This window comes from Equus asinus, chromosome 5 (assembly GCF_041296235.1).
Source record: "Equus asinus isolate D_3611 breed Donkey chromosome 5, EquAss-T2T_v2, whole genome shotgun sequence".
NCBI classification, from domain to species: domain Eukaryota; kingdom Metazoa; phylum Chordata; class Mammalia; order Perissodactyla; family Equidae; genus Equus; species Equus asinus.
The window spans coordinates 12005575-12025867 of record NC_091794.1 but is presented as its reverse complement, the minus strand read 5'-3'; the positions used below and the strand labels follow the sequence as shown (position 1 = coordinate 12025867).

Below are 20293 nucleotides of genomic sequence, written 5' to 3'. Positions count from 1 at the left end.
GAGCAGTAAGAGGAAAATCCAGGAATTTGTTTTATCATTCAAAGCCAAGAGAGAAAAAAGGCAATTCAAGGAGAGCTGGTCATAGAGGCTAAATTCTGTTGAGAGGCCAAAGGCCTAAAATAGTGCGTTGACCTAATGATTTTAAAGGTAATAGAGATGAGCTCAGGAAGAATTGTCTGGTTTTTGTTGGAGTGAAGAAGGTAGAACCCAGATTACAGTGGATTGATTAGCAAGCGGAAGGTGAAGAAATGGAGAGAGGTTGTATGTCAACTCTTGGAAAAGTAAGATAATTTTATTTCAGAAGGTATTCTATGGTTAATGAAAATCTAGAAGTGAGGCGGAGAGACCAGAAAACTGTGAAATTCTTTATAAGCTTTTGAAAAGGAATTTAATCAGGTTTTAAATTGCAATGAAACAACTTTCAATTACTTAAGGATTATTTGCAGTAAATTTCTAATCTCCTGACCAATAAACACAACAACACTAGGCATTACCACTATCAGAGGGGGTGCAGGAAGTGTAATTAATTTTAATATTAGTCTAAGTAGATGGAATTAGGAAGGCAGATGTGCTCCAAGTAAATCTTATCATATGCTCCAAAAGCTTGATAAAAATGGTTCTGGGGGCTGGGTCGGTGGTGTAGCATTTAAGTTCCTGCGCTCCGCTTTGGCAGCCCAGGGTTCACAGGTTCGAATCCCAGGTATGGACCTACGCCCCAATCATCAGGCCATGCTGTGGCAGGCATCCCACATGTGAAGTAGGGGAAGATGGGCACGGATGTTAGCTCAGGGCCAATCTTTCTCAGCAGCAAGACGAGGATTGGCAGTGGATGTTAGCTCAGGACTAATCTCCCTCAAAAACAAAGGCTGTGGAATTAGCTAATGTTTTAGCTTATATGTATCACAGTTCAGCTCTATTAATGCAGGTGATTAATTAACTAACTTCTCTTCCTAGAGAATTTGTTTACCACACCCTTGTGTCTCTCAGGAGATTCTACTTTCTTCATCCTAAACAACTTTTCCCCCCATTTCCTGAAAACAAGGTTTCCAATAAAAATAATAGACTTATTGTTTCCTGTATCTGCAACTTTTAATTCCGTTGAATTTTCCCTTAATGACATTTGTTAGTTAATTTCACTTGAGAAACATATATTAAGTGTTTACTCTGGGCCAAGTGCTGAGGATTCGGAGATTGACACAGTTCCTGCCCTCCAGAAGCTAAGAATTTACTTCTAGCAATTCCACTCAAAGGAGACCTTTCACTGCACCATAAATTTTCCATTGCAGTTTCCCACCTTTTCAAGTATGAGGAAGTCTTTTCAGTATCAAAAAAATGACTGCAGACATCTCACATGATACTAGGCATGTCTAGTATCCATTGATTAAGAACTACGTAATAAGAGAAAGCCATCATAGATGTCTTGAAATGAATGTGTATCTTGTCCCCTTCGGTGACATCTGCATAAATTTTAACACCAATATGTGTATCCACATGAGACTTTATTTATTCAGTATATGGACAGTAATTCATACAGTCCTTTGCAAAATGCTCTAAGCGCTTTTATTCGCTATTGAGCACCACAGTCTACACACTCATTTCATACTTAATTTGCCTTATAGTATCCTTTTTTTATTTTGTGTATTGTTATTTAACTTTACAAGTGCTTATCGCAGTCATATACTCCTTGAAGGTGAAGATCAGAAATTGAATGACCTCTGTTTACCCTACAGAATTCTGCTTCTGTACAGAAGTTAATAGAGGCTGACTGAAGGTGGTTTAAGGTGTACCATTGATTGCTACTAATCTTTGTATATTTTTTGTTAATACCTTACTATAGGCCTCTTCTTGGGAGGGAAAAAGGAAGCAGAGTCAAAACCTCGTGCAAGAGTGTGAGGCTTTGATTGAAGCTGAAACCAGCAACAGCGATCCAGATATAATCCTGGTGAGAGAAACTTTGCCAACTAAATGACACCTTGAGATTTGTTCACATTCACAGAGATTAGAGGAATGCGAGAAGCGTTGCACATTAGTGCCTCAAAACAGCTGAAACATTTAGTTGAATAACTTAGTGAAGAAACAAGACAGAACTGCCCAAGGCTACGCAACCTAGTAAAAATACAACTGGGTCTTATACCTCCTGACTGCTAGTCCATGATGCTTTTCATTTTAGTTATCAGAGTGAGAAAGCTTTAATATTATGTAAATAGATACAAAATAAATATATAACTTGAAGGTCATCCTGAAACCTACATGCCCAAATCCAAAGGATATGAACTTCCCTGTAATTTGTAATATGGATTCTCACCAGAAAGTGTAATTCTAAATTGATTTCAATTAGGTCACTGCCAGAAGCCCTACTGAGAGAAGTCTATTCAAGAAATATGGACACACTTTCCATTTCATCCTCTGGGTTATGTATCCCTGATTCTAACTTGGTAGTCAGTATCAAAGACCTCCATATCTGGGCTCCTCTACCATAAACCCCAGCAGTTTCTTTCCCTCATTGAACCAAGTGGAAAAGCTCTTGGTGTTTAGGAAGAAATGACTCAAGGACTGGCTGTATGAGGAGCACTTCATCTGCGAAGCCATATTAAGAACATTGTTCATTATGAAGTGCAGTGTTTTTTGTATTGTGATGGAAAAGTTTGTTTAGACATTAGAATTTAATGTCAGGAAAAAAATCTATTTGCTATTTTCTTTCCTCAGAATATAAGCTTTATTACTCAGCATAGTTCTCTTTTTACCTTGATTACCAAGAAGCTGATAACTAAACTTCAACCTAAATAAGAATAACTATAGTTGCCTAGATGGGTGGTATTTTTTGACATCATAATATAAGTGAGAATATTTAGAAAAGGGTCTGACCTGATGGTACCTGTCTTTAGGTATGCTACCTCAAAATGCAATTTGGAATTGTGGATTAGTTTTCAATTACAGATGAGCCAATAAGGAACATACAATGTCTTCTGACTTTAGCCTAATTTTTCTCATGTAGCCATTGCCTTGTCACCTCTCTAAGCTTTGCACACAGCTTTTAGCAAGTGCTTTTTCATAAATCAGATATGACATTTATATTCAAATTCTTGCTGTCTTTTTATGTAATATTTCTCAAGTTCTCACGTTCCTTGTGTGTATGTGTGTGGTATGATTTATTTGTGTCCTTGTGATCCTAGCAGGAAGTCTGTTTTCAAACTGATGGTGTCTGGTTAATTTGGATAAATATGCATTATCTAGTGATGCACATTAATTTCTCTGTTTGGCTGTAGTTGCAGTAATTCCAATAGGAAATAATTACATCTAAATGCTTGTCTGTCTGTATTTTCTTATTCTCAGAAATTAAACAATGATTCCGCTTAACCCCTGGGCTCCTTCCCGGTAGTCTTTGAACTATAGAGTGTGTGTGTGTGTGTGTGTGTGTACATGCTTGTGCTTTAATTCTGACCCTATACCTGTCAAATGTAAGAAGGAAGGCACTCAGGGCTACCAGTGCTGCAAGAGGCTACCACTTAAGGAAGAACAGTTAGCCACCATGCAGGACACCCTCCTGTTTCCCCCCAAACAGATGGTTTTGTTATTTTGGTGAAGATACTGGGGCCCAGGGCCTTATTTCAGGTGTAATAGGCCCAGACCTATATGTTCAGCACACCAAAGAAAGTCCATCTCACGGGGATGATTTCACATTATCCAAACCCATGAGACTGTTGTGTAATATCATAATGGCAGTTGAATCATTTAAAAGATAATGCAGCCTCGGTCCGATTGAAAGACACACGCTGACTTAGGCTGTGCGTTCTCTCCCGTTATGCCGGTCTCCATGGACTGGCCCATTGCAATCTGACAGTTGCTGGTGAGCTCTGTGCCTGGATATTTAAAAGGCTTCCAGCTAAGACAGCCCGCGGTGTCCTCCTCCCAACAAGGGATGATGTTACCGATGCAGTTGTAACACCAAAAGGGCTGGGCCTGGCGCCCTTGCCATGTGCCTACCTGTGCTCCGGTGAGTGTGGTTGTTTCTTGTTGTAGGGACGATGACTCCTTTCTGATCAGCACCTTCTTTGTTTGCTGTGTGGATAATGTCTGTCAGTCTGCCTTTTTTCTTAGTAGGGCACTTCATTTCCCTCTCTCCCAGGTTTCAGGTACATCTCCCTCTGGCTTTTGTACTGACTGTTGTGCAATTTCAAGTGAAGTGATGAGTATTAATTACTTTTCAGATTTGTGTTGAATCTGACCATTGCTGATTATTTCAGCGTTATTATCATTTATTCTCCTAAATGGCCTCCTCTGCCGCCCCCCAGTGTTACAACTGTTAGATCTGTTTTCCTGACTTCTTCCTCCTCCCCCTCCCGCTATTCCTCTTTCTCCAAGGCCTTCGGTCTACTGAAGCTATTTTTTAAAAAAACACATTGTTTTGTTTTTTCCCTTTCCCAGTGGGATCATCCTTATTTTCTAGTCATTTTTAGTGTTTGTCTCTTTGTTCTACACTGTGTCTCACATTTAACATGCTCCCAAATCATTCATATGGCGTTGGCCTTCATTTGCCTTATCTTTGGTTGCTTCTGATCGTATACTTTGTTGCTGCCACTTCCATGGCATTTTTTCCTTTTTGATATTAATTTATGCTTGGCCTTTTAGCCAGTGCAGGCCATTCATTTCAAAGTCCATGCAATGAGAGTGTTCTTGGCAAGACCTTGTGTGTCGTTTGGAGCTGTGGAAGTCTCCAACTGAGATTCTGTTAAAGCTCCAGGCATTTTCTAGCGATTAAAAAACTCATGAAAATAATGAGGAGATTTTTTTTAAGGACATCTTAATCTCTTCAGAACACCCCAGATCGCCTCCCAGTTGGACCTTTGGAGACGTTGCGCATGGGGCTATCAGTCTGCACTGCAGCAGACGTCTTTCATTATTTTTCACAATCTTGTTAACACAGCTCCAGTTCCCTCCACCGTTTCAGGGTAACTGGTGTGATCCAGATTTATTATCTCTGACCCTGTAAAATGGTATTTTTCTGAAATTCTACGGTGTGTGCACACACGTGTGTTTTAGTGGAGTTAGCCTTTCCTCTTTCTGGGTGGCCGTGATGGAATTCAGGTACTCTACTTCACAAGTGTCATCTAATCCTTTTAATAACCTGAGGGGTAAGTGCTCTTCTCATCCCCATTTTACAGATGAGGAAAGTAAACTTGCTCACAGTCACACTGCCAGGATGTGGTCACCTTGAACCCTAGCTGTTCAACTTCAGCTCCCACTTTCTTAATCACTCCTCATTACGACTTCTCTCTTTATTGTCGGTCTCCATATCCCGTTGCCCCCATCAGATGAACCAGCCCATTCCACACAGGTTGGTTGTAGACACAAATACACTTTACTCAGGGGTGAGGATTTCAAGATACAAATAAGTACTGTATGGATTAATACTCAGCATTTTGGCTTAGACAGGTTTCGAAAGTTCTATAAATGAGCATTCTCCAGCCAAGAGTCTTGAAGACATTTAAAAAAATCAATCTATCACCCACTCCTGGCCCAGATTAAGCTAACTTCCCTTTAGCCCATTTCTCCCCTTAGCCACCCTAAATCTGACCTATCCAAGCAAGTTGTTTTCTGCTCAAGACCCAGGGCTCGTCTCCTTCCAGTCACCTAGAGTCACCATAGTCATCAGGATCATCATCTCAGGGTCTCCACTAATTCTTAGGAAAGCAGGTCTTCTCCTTACCCAAGATTATCACTCTAGTAATGGGGTTGTGGTCATAACCTTACCACCAACTCCTCCCAGGAGATGGTGTTGCCTGACCTTTGGCCTCCAGAAAACCCCATTGTTTCACATCTTATGTGCTCAAAACACGTGCCCTGCCCTGTCTTTTAATGAGTACTGGATATTCTGAACTGTTTCTGTCTCAAGCATTTCCAAATCCATTTGTAAAGTTCAAATTTGTCCCAGTTAACTCTAGATGGAAAGAAGTAGAAATTCTTTTGTAGCACCTCTTATAGATGTACCTGTCAGAGGAATCAATGTCTGAGTAAAGGTTCTACAGTTCTGCTTTACTGGAGCGGTGCCTGTGGTCCTGTTGTACTTAAGGGTTTATCTAAGTTCAGTTAAAAGCTCCAGTGCACTGCTATGTGATAAATTGGCAGTTCAGCTTTACTCCAGGCAAAAATTTGGCGTATGAGCCCTGTATCACCCCATTGCCCCTCAAAGTGAGGCATTCTGATCAGCTGTCACTATACTATGCTTAGTAGAAGCAATAGAATAATTAAAAATAAAGCAATGGGACTAGATTAGCATGCAACCCAACAAAGAGGTATCCGATGTGATAAAAGAAGCGACTATACAGACTAGACGTCCTAAAGGATCTGTTCCAAAAGTGACTGGGAAAATTGTGTTGCCAGACCGTAACAAATGGTTAGGAAAACAAATGTTCAATTTGAGGAAAGCTTCAAAATTGAGGAACACCAGAGGAATAAAATTAGCAATGCCAACAAGTTAGAGAAGTTGGATGGGCGTAATGTGTTGAGACTCAGGTCAGAGTGATAAAAGTACTAAGTTTTTATTACACATGTTCATGCTTTCCTTCATCTTGGTGGAGCACGTACTCCAAGTTGACATTATGCAAAATTTCTGATTCTAATATGAAGCAACATTTACCTTTTCTTAAAGAAGAGCCACGTATTTGTTGTTTTTCCATATCTTATAATAATCTTCCTTTAGTTACTGCTCTGAATATCACTGGCAAACCCAGATTGCTTATGCAGTGAAAGAACATCTGTGGTGTGGTTACTTTAAGATTATATTAGACCTACCTTTTTAATAACCAGGAACCCTACTACCTTCTGGTTAGACTGACTATAGCCCTTTAACCTCTGTGGTCATGCAGGTCTTTTTTGGCTTTCACTGGTCCTCAAGAATGGGCTGGCTGAGGGATTCATTCATTTTCCCAATCTGCCAAGGCTTTTAAAAACTAGATGGTCAGTTCACCACTGACAGATGTATTTTAAGAGTTTGGCAATGGAACCTCAAATATTTGCTATGAAAGATGTTAACCTCCAGTGTCTAGCCCAGAGGGTGGCACTTTGGGGGGCTTAAGAAAGATATAGGGATAAAGGAATGAGTAGATAGAACCACCTCCTTGTCTTGGTACTGAGTTAAGTCCTTTGCCAATTATACCTGGTTAGCTCTTTGGGGTGTCTTTCAAAAGAGGCTGATTCCAGCCCAGAAAGGTATCAGCCCATTCTGAATCCCTAGGGTCATTGACAGGACCTCCATGGTTTATTATAAAAGCTGAGGAACGTCGGGAACAGCTGATGAGTTTCCAGCATCTAGGTTTATGCTCTACAGTGGCCGAAAGAAAAAAAAGAAAAAGAAAAACGCAAAACCAACAACTACCAGTGCTTTGCTTTCACATCAGTACTATAATGAAATGAAAGTGAAACAAGGCTCAGTAACCCAAACGCAGATAAAAAAGAAGGAAAGCAAACTGCATAACCAGTCCCTAAACCAGCTACATTCACCCTAAATACACAGAATTTTTCTGACTCCTTACAGAAGTTTTTTTATGGGGAACTGCATTGGTATTGCAGTGATATGATTTCAGTTGCCTTAATTTCAAAAGCAAGCCATTCCTTAGTCGGATTTGCTGGTTGATGATGTTACCATTGCCTCCATAGGAACCTGTATAATGCTGTGATTGTTGCTAACAGCATCTGAAATTCCACAGACAGAGCCAGCCCCTTTCTGAGATGCGAACCAGAGCTGCCCCAGGGGCTTTGGAGGGAAAATTGTCTCTACTCACCCTCCACAGCATCATTCATCAACTCACCAACAGACTTACAGACAGGCACAAAAACAATATGCGATGTAGTCTCTAGCCTAAAGGAAATCTTGTGGGCAACTTATAATGAATCTAAATATTCAAGTGTCAGCATGCGAGCTGACAGCAGCCATGCACCAAGACATTTATTGAACAATACTGCAGTAGAGATTTTGAGGGACACCAAAAAAATAAAATATATTGTCCTTGCCCTCAAGGAGAGGAAAATTGGAAGACAATCTTACAAAACCGTGAGTTAGCGTTATTTTCTGGAAAGCACACAGGCTCTGCACTCTGGCAGACCGACCCAGGTTCCAATTCAGACCTCCAAGCTGCTTGTCAGTTGTATCACCTTATGGTCTTCTGTTTTCTTGTCTGTAAAATGGGAATAATAATATCTATTCTCAAGATCGTTATGAGGATTAATGGGATGATTTGTGACGGAATGAACGTAGTTCTTTGTGTTATGAAAAACATTTTTTAAAACCACCTTCTGTAATTCTCAAGAGGGCAAATTCAGCCTTTATTGGTTGGGCCTAGAGATGGGAGTAAAGAATGAAAATGGAGAGTATGAAATTATTTCGTGGAAGAAAATGGAGAGCTGGAGGGTGACCCTGTGTGTGTGGGGAGGGGGCGGGAGGAGGATCCCAGGAGCAGAAAATCCTAGTGCTGCAGAAGTGGAGAGGCTGGAGGGGAGAGTGTGGAGAGAGAGATGAGGCAGCTATAGTGGAAGACGCGGAAATTGAGGTGTTCAATGGTGATTCTAAATAGATTTTTCCCTTATGCACCATTTCCTCCATTTCTCAACGGTCTTCAGTAAAATCTGTATATTGATTGATGCTTTGTAGAGTTGAATTTGTTTTTGGAGATGAACCCAAGTTTTAAATTCTGCTTTGAAGCATCATGACAAGAATGAAGGATCCTAGCCTTATCTAGTCACATAGAGAAGATGCTTGGCTATTAATAATAATAAAAACTGTTTGTAATTTACTATTAATAGTTTTTCACAGGAAGGAAGAAATCAGTATGTGCTGGACTAGATAAAAAAGACATTTGGAAAGAGTAGGACTTATACTTGTCTTAAAAAGTGGGAAAGACTTAGAGGGAAGGAGAGAAGGCATTTTGGGTGCAGAGAATTGCAGGGGCAAAGGTGTGGAGACAGAAGTGTACATAGTGCTTCTAGGGAATTCTGAAGAGAACCTTTTCATTATAACGGAACCTTTTCTTAAGAAATACTGAAATTGTGTCCAGATAACTTAGAATCACATCGAGAAGAGCCTCGAAAGCCAGATAGAGCTAGTAAGTAGTCTGGATCTGTGGGAAGGTTTTAAAAAGAAATATTTAATCCTAGAGATTTTGTTTGAAAAAATTAATTGGGTTGTGATAATGGCACTGTGGTAATGTAGGATGCTGCTCCCTGAAGACTGTAGTATAAGGCCAGGAAAATTGAAAGATTTTGAAGGAAAAATTGCACAGTTTTGTAAGGAGTATGGAAGACTAAACAATGAGAGCAGTTTTGTGTTGGCAGTCTGGAACAAAAATGTTATTATAAATAAAACGACTCCTAGTCAGTGGGATCTGACTAGGTTGGCAAACATGAGACTGAGGATTTGAAGTTTCAGCAAAATATTCAAGTCTAGGTGTCCTGAAGTCAATTGAGAATAACTGGAGCAAAGATGAAAGGTTAGAGTTGGTGATGCTGATGGAGCTGTTTACTGCATAAAGGTGATAGTTTAACCACCTGAGATTTTAATAGGTTCATTGAGGAATTGAGTGTAGACAGAAAAATATCAACTACCCAGGGAGATTTGGGACACAGAAGGTTCTAGAAATCAGGGGAAAAAGGAATTCTTCATGCTTCCTCCTTTTAGATGCTGCCACCATCCACAATTACTCAGGCCAAACCCTGGGAGTCGCTCTGAATTTCTCTCCTCCTTTCACACCCTGCACTCAACCTATCAGCCAGTCTTGCTGAGTCAACCTTTGAAGGTATATCCTATTCTACCGCCTCCACAGCTGCCACCCTGGCTAATTTAGCAACGTCTCTCACCAGGGCTACAACAAAAGCCCTATAAATGATTCCACTCCTTCTCTTGGCGGCCTCAGTCTTAAAATCTGAATATTCCATGTAAAATAGAAGTCAGGTTATGCTATTCTCCTACTCAGAACCCTCCTAAGGCTTCTGCTCACACTTAGAACAAAAGTCAGTGTCCTTACTATGCCTCCAACGCCCTAGGTGACCAGAAGCAACCTCCTCTGAGTCTTCCCCCCCACCACTCATCCCTTCTCTCATTCCACTGTTGCCACCTTGACATTCTGTGGCCTCCAACACTCTAAGCTTGTTTTTGCTTCATAGCCTTTCCCTTTGCTGTATGTAATGCCTGAACTCCATGCACCCTCCCCTGCCCCGCCCCCAGCCACACATGTGTATTTTCATGACTTTCTTTTATCCTGTGAGTGTACTGAGTGTCAGTTACTGTCCCAGACATTAGGGATGCAGCAGGAAAAAAACAGACGACCCTCCTTGTCCTCATGGCGCTTCCATTCTAGTGGTGAGACCAGACAATAGACAGGACAGATAAGTAAAATACGTTGTGTGGTGGATAATGGTAAGTGCTAAAGAGAAGAGTCAAGCAGAGGAAGGGGACAGGAGGTGCCAGTGTTGGGTGTGGTGAGGGTAAGATGTGATTTTAAGTAGAGTGAGCAAGGAAGCCCCAGTCAAGGGGATGTTTGAGGAAAGACTAGAAAGAAGTTGGGGGAACAAATGAATCAACAGCAAGCAAGTGAAAGACTCTGAGAGAGGAGAGTGCCTGGCGTGTTTGTGGAAAAGCGTCTAGAGAGGGGACATGGAGGCTGTGGAAGGACAACAGTGAGGCCCAGAGAGGCACCTGGGCTCAGTTGTGCAAGAGCTTATGACATTCTCTTCCTTCTATCTCAGTTATTTTTCTTCACAGAGCTTACATTCCTTGATATTATATTACATATCTTTTTATTTATTTAATATTTTTTCTCCCTCACTAGAAAATAAACTCCACAAAAGCAGGACTTCATATTCTTCACCATAACAGTGTCTGATCCGTACTGGGAACTCAGTTTTATTGAATAAATTAATGAACATAAGGGAGGAGCCTAGAACATAGCATTCACTGTGGAAGAATGAGAACAGGGAGGGCCTTTGAACTTGGCAGGAAGGCATTGACTGGTCTTGTGGCCTTTCCGGGTCCTTGATAATAATAAATACTTAGGGTGGAGGTGGAGGGGCAAAATAGAAGGAGAGAGAGCAGATAAAGTGACGTCAACCCGTTCTTAGGGTTCCTTAATAGCAATTGAATTAGACAAGTGTTAAACAACTGACTGAGGTGTATTCTTTTTCTTCTCTCTAAATTATTTATGATTTATTTATCCTCTTAGATAGTTCACAAAATTGAGCACGGTATTATGCTGATCCATCGCATCCCTGGGAGAACTGACAAATCCCACTCTGCTCATTGTTAACATAATTTTAATTAAGGTATCTAAAACCTCATGTTAAGACTTAGCTATAATCTCGTTTACTGTGTGGGAGGTGTTATCTGTTTCATGACCGAGGTAAAATCTTAGGAAAGAGAGCTCCCCAAACCACAGAGTATGAAGCACAGTTAAGCGTAAGTGACTGGAGAGCATTTCTGTAATGAAGTGCTGGATGGGAAAGGAGCTTTGTAAGTAGTATCAAAATATACAAATAGTGTCATTGAAAAGACAGCTGCGTGTCTTCTTATCTCTGCTTGAAAAAATTCAGACCTTTAAAGCTACAAGTACATTAAATAGACGGGAGCATCCTGTAACTCAGGTATTTACACAATGTTATTTAAAAGGAAATACTGTAGGCTGTGAAATCTTTATCCAAAATCTTTTAAACGTTTCTATACCAAAGAATAAAGAAAATCCGGGAAAGAAAAAGAAAAAAAGGAAATCTCTCCTGCAAGAGAGATGGCAAAGCTTTGTATAAATAACATTGTTGGTTTGAGGGGACATGTCTGATCCTGGTGGAAACAGTCCCAAGGCAGAGCTCGAAGCAGGGGACTAAACAGTAGAATGCAAAAGTAATTAATTGCATGAGGTTCATTAACATCACCAACAAAAGTTCCCTGCTGGGAGTGCTGTCATTTTTGTTAATCTTGGATACTTCTATCTTGTCTGATTTTCATCATAAGGAGGAGTTACCAAAGAAAATGAACACATCCTGAGAAGGATCATGATGGATTATAACAAAGTGGTTGTAATTAAAGGCAATACATAAATTGTCTCGTAAGCCTATCTTGAGTTTGCTGATAACTGTTATAGGGAAATAGTCTATGCTGCTTATAAATTGGTCAAAAAGATATTTAGCCCAAAGTTAGAGACACTTAATAATAAAATATGTAGATTTTCCTTATGTATCAATACATCAGAAGAAAACTTTAAATTTTATGTTACATCAGAAATAAATGAGACATACATTTTAAGGTCATTTTGCAAAATGAACTTTTTAAAAATATGTGCATTTTATTTACTTTCTGGAACACGAATTGATTTACAGTATAAGTATAAAAAAATTTCAAATGGACCAAAGTAGCTTAGACTCAGTTTTCTTTCTTTCCCGCTCCCTACAAGGCTTTCTTTCTCTTGATTTGGGTAAAACAGCAAACGGCAAATGAGGGACAGCCTCACAGCTCTTTCGTTGCTAGGCTACATGTGTGCCGTTTAACCTGCATCCTGCCAGCACAGTTTCCAGAATACCCTGTAAAATATACACCTGTGTTTCCTGGAGAGGAGAAAAGGGGGATTGGCAGCGTCTCCCTCCCACGTTTGTTTAGCCGTTAGAGGAGGCATGAGAGGCAAGGATACATACACACTGGGTAAGCCCAAAAGACTGACAGCCCCACACCTTCCACCAGGTAATGGAAGTGGGGAACATGGTTGTGTCCAAGCTTGTGTTCAAGGGTCTTCAGATCAAGGGGCATACAGGGGCTTTGACTTAGCCCCGCCTCTCTGTTTTCATCTTTTACTGTACATTCCCCAACCTACTCACAGATTTACAAAATCCATAAAGAGAGCATTCAGGGTCTGTTTTCCTGAAGGACATAAACTAACTAGCTCTCTCCCTCACGCCCTCCTCTGATCTGAAGAAGTGCATTCCCAAAATGTAAGTTTGTCCTGTGTGAGCCTTGATTTTGCAAGGATCTTACAGGATTCCGACAGTGATGGTAGACCTGGCTTGTGAATGGCACACTTCTCCCCACAACTCCCCCATCCTCTCTTGCCCCCCACATCTGACATCACACACACGCATCCCCTCACTCTCAGGTGCCACCAACCCTCCTGGCTCCTACGTTCAACACATTAAGGCTCTGCAACACCTTTTAGGCAGATTTCCTAGGATTCTGTCCAAAGACAAGGTGTCCCATCCCCCAACATTTTAGGCACACTCCTGTCCTCATCCCATATTCTTTCCCATCATGCTTTGAGGCCCCAGGCCCCAACCTCTCCAGAGTTTTCATTGCACTGATGTTGGGCTCATCCTCTGTGTCTGCTCTGTGGCAACCAGGGCTGTGATGAGCCTCCTCAGAACAGTGAGGCTCCATGGTTGTTCCTGGCGAATGGAATTCTTGGCTCATTTGTTGGAGTCATTGTTACATCCTTGTAAGATATGGATTCTTAAACATATCTGTCCAAATATTGGTGGAAATGTAAAAATCCCTTTAAAGAAATGATAGAAGTAAATAGGACAATAATGCAATCATCCTTGAGATGCATGCCAATATAATTTTCTACAGCACCTGTGATTGTCTCCCTCATAATGTCCATAAACTGTACTTCTGGCAATGTTACGTGCTCTCTCCTCTTATACAGGCACTGATGTTCAAGGTCATTTTTGTATCCTATAATATGTCCTTTGTTTTTGTACAGCTTTAAATAAAGAGCTTGTTTTTCAGGTTTTAGATAAAAGTGATACTGATGTTTCATTGAAACAAGAAAAAAAGGAAGTTTCTCTTGTGAAAAAAGGTAAAAAAAAAATGTATTCAGTTTACACACATTAGCTGTCATGTTTGGGTTGTTGTCAGTATGGCTTATGTGACAGATCTATGTGGGGTATAGATCAGAAGTTTGGCAGCAGTTTGGATTTTAAAAAATTAAATTTGTTGTTCCAGAAGTGGGAGGAAGCGTGGGTAGAGAGTGAGCTGCCGCCCTCACGAGTTTTGAAGGTTTCAGGGAGCCACCTCCTGCCTAAGAATAGTGCCCCCAACACTGCCGCACAGCCTGAAGCTCCCAACAGCAGACTGATGTCACCCTCTGCATTCAATTCTACTTTGAAATCTGCTGAGAATTGATATCAGGCCTATGCTTTTCAGAATCTATTTTGAAAGTTATAATGACATTCCCCTATTTTCAATCACTTAGTCCTTTTCCTCCTTTTCGTGATTCCCCTGAGATCACTAAGAATAGTTCAACAAACACATTTATTCCTTTTTGTTCATGGGATGTAATTTGTCTCAGGTGAGACTAGAACTTTTTTTAGACATAAAGTTGTCATCTTATAATATGCAATCCAAAGACTATTTCCCTGGATAGAGAAGCTGGAAGCAAACTGGATTCAGAAAATTTTATTTTCTTAGTGTCCATTCATTATTATTACTATAATTCTTTTATACCGTACTATATATACCTTTCTCTCTTTTAATATTATACCATTGGCCCTAATCAACAAGTCCATTATTTTCATTGTCATCTTCTTATTCTGAAATAAATTTTAAAACCTTTCTTAGCCTGCTTAGCAAGTCTCAGCTCATTTTGGCTTCATCATTCCCAGTCCTTTTTGTATTGATCCGTGCCATTATTTTGTGTCCACTTCGGTTGTCAGCTCTCCTTTCCTTCATACTTTGTTGCTCAGGTAACTTAATCAGCCATTCATTCACATCTTTATATTTGAACCCATTAATGAGGCCTCCTAAGAAATCATACATTTTCTTTTTTATCTTAATTAGGATAATTTGCAATTCCACAATCAGGATTTCTTTTGTAAGGGTCTCAATTTTAAAGCCAATCTTTTAGAGAAATTTCAAACTATTAACATGCCTTTTAGTAAGTGCCTGTTGGATTTCCAAATTGTAATGGAAAAATTGTTAATACAATTTTGATCCTAAAGTTAATATTTAATTTCAAATACTCATTCTGGGTTTGGAAGGAACAAATTGTGAAATATTTTCAAATGACTGTAATTATGGATTAGTTGGCTGTTGGGTTAAAAAAATTTCACTTTGTATGCAAGTCAGTGAATAAAACCATGGGTACCTGCAGTGTACTTGGAAAACTTCTCTCTTCTATTTTCTTTTATATTTCCTTAAAGGAGTCAGGCAGATCCTCAGAGATTTGTCCACCACCTAAAACTTTCCTTGTTGCTGTTCTGTTCCAGTTGACCCTTAATGACCCTAAACTTGTTGGCAAAGGTTTACTTGGTGGAACAAAATATTTGGACACATCACAAGAATTCTAGAGATAAGTGGAAGAAGGACGCATTGGTTTATTGCTTATACTGTCCCCAAGACAATCTTAAAACCAATCCAAGGGAATCAAAGCATTTCCGCTTCTCTCTAGTCTGTAAACAAATCACTAACCTCTCTGGACTTCCAATTTTGAGGTTCTCTGAGTGAGAAAACCAACTAGATGAGTCTAGATTTCTTCCTCCTTTAAAGGTTAACTCTGTTGGACAGACGTTTCTGATTGGGATCTGTCAGGATGTCTTTGAACCTACACCCAAATTGCAATAGAGTGGGATGCTAGTGGGGAGACAGGTGGCTGTCTGGGCAGAGGGTGGTGATAGAAGGGAATCTGAACAGTTCCAGTCGGTCACCCACGCACACCAATAGCAGATAACAAGCATCATAAAAGAGAAATTGCAAAAAAAAGTGACAGAGGCTCTTGAATTATTATATACACTATATACACTTTATTAAAATGGTATTATAAGAACATATGGTGCAGTTTTACAAAAGGATGTTTGAATACCAAGTCAACTATATACAAGTAGTTAATGAGCTAACACTTCTTTCAGTTCACTTTATTGTGTGATCATCAAAATGTCATTGTCTTCATTTTCTCTGTGTTCTTTTGAAGAAAAAGAGGATCTGTGCAGTGATACCCCAGAAAGAAAGAGGAACTCTTCACCACCTCACTGGGAAAGGTGCGTGCGCTGCAATTGTATGAATTCCAGTGAGTTCACTTACACTGTCGGAAAGTAATTATTAATATTTAAATACAAGAAGAAAGAAAATAATAGCAATAAGCAAAGGCAATTAAGAACGGAACCAAATTTTACAAAGGAGACAGGAAAGAATAGAATACATTAGATTTCTTACCCTTTTCCCAAACCTTTTCATTTTCTTTTGTGAGAATTCTGGAATAATGAAATGGAACAGACTTAGCTTCCTACTCACAGCAGGCAACTAATTCAAATGACTGCGACGTAGTCAAAGAACTGAGAATGTCACGTCTTTACAAGGCATGACTATGAACTGATTTTTTGTGTGGCTCATTATCTTATTGTCATATATGTATGTATAATGCTTGCATACTAGAATTTTCTTGACATGAGACTTTTGTCACTTGTAGAATAAAATCAGCTGAATATTTTGGATACCCAATAGAAGGAAAGAATGTTTTCAAAGAAGCAGACTCTTGCCCTCACTCTACGACAAACCCGTCTGAGCTGCTTTCCAGGCCTTCAGCCCCAGCATCTCTGAATCCAGCACCTGTGCCCTTTTCACACAGGAGCACGTGGAATTAAGTGCAAGAAAAGGCAGAGAGGAGCTTTTATTTTACGGCCCTTGCTGTAACACTCAAATCCCATCACTTCACTCTTCTACTCAAAGCCTTTCATAGCCCCGTCACTTTTAAGATAAGTCAAAAGTCTTTAGGATGGCCCAAGTCTCCTTCGTTCCTGCCTCTTCTGTAGCCCCCACTTTGCTTCCCAGAGTTTCTAAATTACTTATAGTTCTGTTTCATCCCATACTTCCAGCGCTTGTGCCATGCTTCTTCCTTTCTTTGAATGTCCTCTGCAACTTGTACACGAGTCTCTTACTCTTTCATTCAAGGCTCAGATCAAGTGTTCTTTCCTTGGGTCCCCCCACACTCCCAGGCAAACTCAGTACTCACAGAGCCACTATTGCAGTGGATCAGATTGCATCATAGTCGTTCAGTAATTACTTGTTAAATGCCAACTATGTTCTGACACACAATGGTGAGCGGTGCTTCACGGTCAAGTGGAATTGTCTGTCTGAATATCTGTCTTCCCATTGCACATAAGCTTCATTAAGGACAGGAGCCGGATCTTTTCTTCTTCGTAACACTAAGCCTCTGAGAGGTCTTCCCTGACCGTTCCATCTAAAATAGCCCACCTCACTTCTGGCAAGGGACCCTATCAAATCATGTCATCTCATTTTATTTTTTTCACAACACTTATTAGTACTTTAAAGTATTTTATTCAGTCATCTATTTCTTTTAATGTTTTACATTCTAGCTTGCCTATTTTCTGTATTGTCCACTAGAACGTAACTGCTCTGTGATAGCCGGGACTGTCTTGCTCACCACTGTGTCCCTAGTGTCCAGAATAGCACCTGACTCAAAGTTGGCACTCTATGATATTTGTTAATTGAACGAATGAGGTGGGCTTTTTTCCAGTTCTGTTGCTAGGCCAGTTTATAGACAATGCTTTAACCTAGAGTTATTTATTAAAATTTGAGTTAACATTTAAGATCCATTCAAAAACTGAAACATGTTTTTGTGTGTGTACGTATATGTGTGTTGGTGTATTATTTCATATATTCTAGGTCTTTCTGAGGTTGTGTTTTTTTATTGTCTTTAAACGGCAACTACAACGTGAATGGTAGAACTACAATCCAATTTAAAGAATCTTAATAAGAATCTTGGCAAATGCATTGCCGGTGGTAGTGATGATAAAGATGATAATAATAATTAGGTACTATTTACTGAGTGCTTACTAGTAGTAGGCATTGAGCTAAATTCTTTGTATATCTTGTTTAATCCTCAGCACAGATCTATGAGGTAGACATTATTATTGTTTTGCAAAAGAAGAAACAGGTTCAGAGAGGAATGCTCTGTGCTCTAGTGTAGTGAATTTTACTTTCCCCCCACCACCAGCGTGAATTTCCAGCATCCCTAAAATGGTGGGGAAAAAAATGAATAAAACTTCAGCATAAAGCAGGTTATGATTAATGGGCATTCAGACATTGTGCAAGTATTCTTTAACAGACAATTAAGCATTAGTTATAATGTTCTTAATCTTAAGTAAAATATCAGCTGAAGTTAGACAGTATAATTAATGGCAAGGAACTGTTGACAGTAGAGGCACATGCCCTTTGATATCAACTCTTATCCGATTTTAAAAGGCCTGTACAATATAAACCTATAAAACTCTCTGGAGTTGTGGTCTTAATTTATGGACATTAGCATGAAAGAATTACAAAAGTCTCCTAATTACTTGACAAACAAACCCGTTGCGTGATCGGACCCCTACCTGCTTACCCAGCTTCATCTCCCGTATTGCACATCCCCAAGCCCTCTTGTGCTTTTTTGTCCCTATAACACTGAAAGCTTTGGGTCTCATTAACATGCTACACTATTTTGTGAATCCTTACTGCAAGTTGTTTCCTATGCTTAGCCAGTTATCGTTTTAAAATATGTATCAGATCACCTCGCTCCCATGCAAGAAACTCTCCAGTGATGGTGCCTACTCTGCTTAGAATGAACCCCACTTCCCGCCCCATGACCTCATCTCTCTCCCTCTTCTTGCTGTGCACTCCACTCCAACAGCTCTGACCTGCTCACTCTTCTTTGAACAGCCTTACCTCATTTCTATTCCAGAATCATTATACTTCGCCCAGAACATTCTTATTCCCCCAGATCGTGACTAAATCTCTCTCTCAACTGACTTTGTCCCTTTTTGTCTTATTTCTGTACATTCCTTCCCCTAGGATAAAACCTTAGTTTAAAAACTTCTGTCAGCAAATAAGAGATAAATGGTATATGCCGACTATTGTTAGGAATAAATTATCACCAATTTTATTTAATTATGGCTACCCAAAAACCTTGAAATAAGATTTGTCAGGAATAGGCATTCTTCTAATTGAGAATTGATTTTATATGACTACATAAATGACCATTTTCAGCACTGCATTTATGTCCTTGCTTTCATTTATTGTGTATTAACATTTCATCTGTTGTATCAGAACATTTCTGAGTTTGTTAGTGTCTAATGTGATTCCTACTTTGAAACTATAAACCTCTGCCTGTTTTTCCCCAGTGTGCTGATGGAAGATTTAAATGCAAGTTCTGGACACAGAGTTTCTGTGAGTGGTGGTGGTAAAGTTGCTTCTTCGCTGACAGTATCTTCTCAGAGCACATCTGTCAAGGAAACAGCAAGAAAACTGATGTCTAAATTAAGGTAAACATATTTACTATCATTTCTTCACGTGCTTTGTTGAACTTTCCAACCAGTGGCAACTGCTGATTCTTTCCCCTATTAAGTGGTAAAATTATTGAGAAAATTCAGTAGAATGACTTTATGACTTGTCTCCTAACTACACTGATTTAGAATATACCATGGGGTAAATGTCCCTTGGAATAGACCTACAAATGTTACATGGTCCAGCAATATGGTGGATGTTAGTCCTCTTTCGAATGCAATGAAGAATTCTTACTGAATTGCCATGCTTGCTTTTCTCTTTCTTCCATTCCTTCCTTCTTTCTCTCCTTCTTTCCTTCCTTCTTTCTCTCTTTCTCTTCTTCTCCTTCTCCTTGCCTCACAAAGACCCTCCTGACATTTGTATCGCCTTCTAAAAAGTCTCTTTTTATAGCTTTAGATAATGAACTTATTAAGGGAAACTTAATTTCACTCTCGTGTTCAGTGTAGAAGGTAAAGATTTGTGGGCACAATTATTTGAGGAATTTAGATGTCTGGATCTCAGTTCTCAAAGGATAGAGACAGAGAGGAGGCAAAGTCCAGGATTCAGAGTTTTTCCAAATAGGGACCGATGATAGGAAGGGCTTTGTGGTCAAGTCAGAGAAGCTGGTATACAAAAGAGTGCCCTAAAATAGGTGTCAAATGGGAGGGTCAGGGCAGGAGCAGTAACACTGCTAAACCCGTGCAGCCAGTTGGTTTGGTTGAGGTTCACAGACGATGGAGGGGCCTGTGTGAGGTAAGAGCTCTGGGGGAAAGAGAATGCACACATACCCTAGCTGAAGAAGTGTTTTCACTTAGGAAAGTAGCTTTGACTTTCTCATCAGTGACTGACAAAATATTCCTGAAGAAGAGAATTGGCCAAGAGTAGAAGCAAGTGGGAAGAAAGAGAAAGGTAGAGATGAGGCATATATATATATATACATATATAGGAGCTACAGCCTCTACTCAGGCCCCAGGCTGAGGTTCTGTGTGTGAAAGGAGGCTGCTGACCACTGTA

At 39.9% G+C, this 20293-nt stretch overlaps 1 protein-coding gene across 1 annotated transcript in view; it reads left to right on the top strand.

Moving 5' to 3' along the window:
- Positions 1-20293, top strand: part of MORC1 (MORC family CW-type zinc finger 1) — a 157160-nt gene that overhangs the window by 117768 nt on the left and 19099 nt on the right. The window contains exons 19-23 of the mRNA XM_070508528.1: positions 1838-1942; positions 13754-13823; positions 15933-15999; positions 17281-17289; positions 19138-19278. Of these exons, the coding sequence (XP_070364629.1) occupies positions 1838-1942; positions 13754-13823; positions 15933-15999; positions 17281-17289; positions 19138-19278 (392 nt within the window). The remainder of the gene's footprint in view (positions 1-1837; positions 1943-13753; positions 13824-15932; positions 16000-17280; positions 17290-19137; positions 19279-20293) is intronic.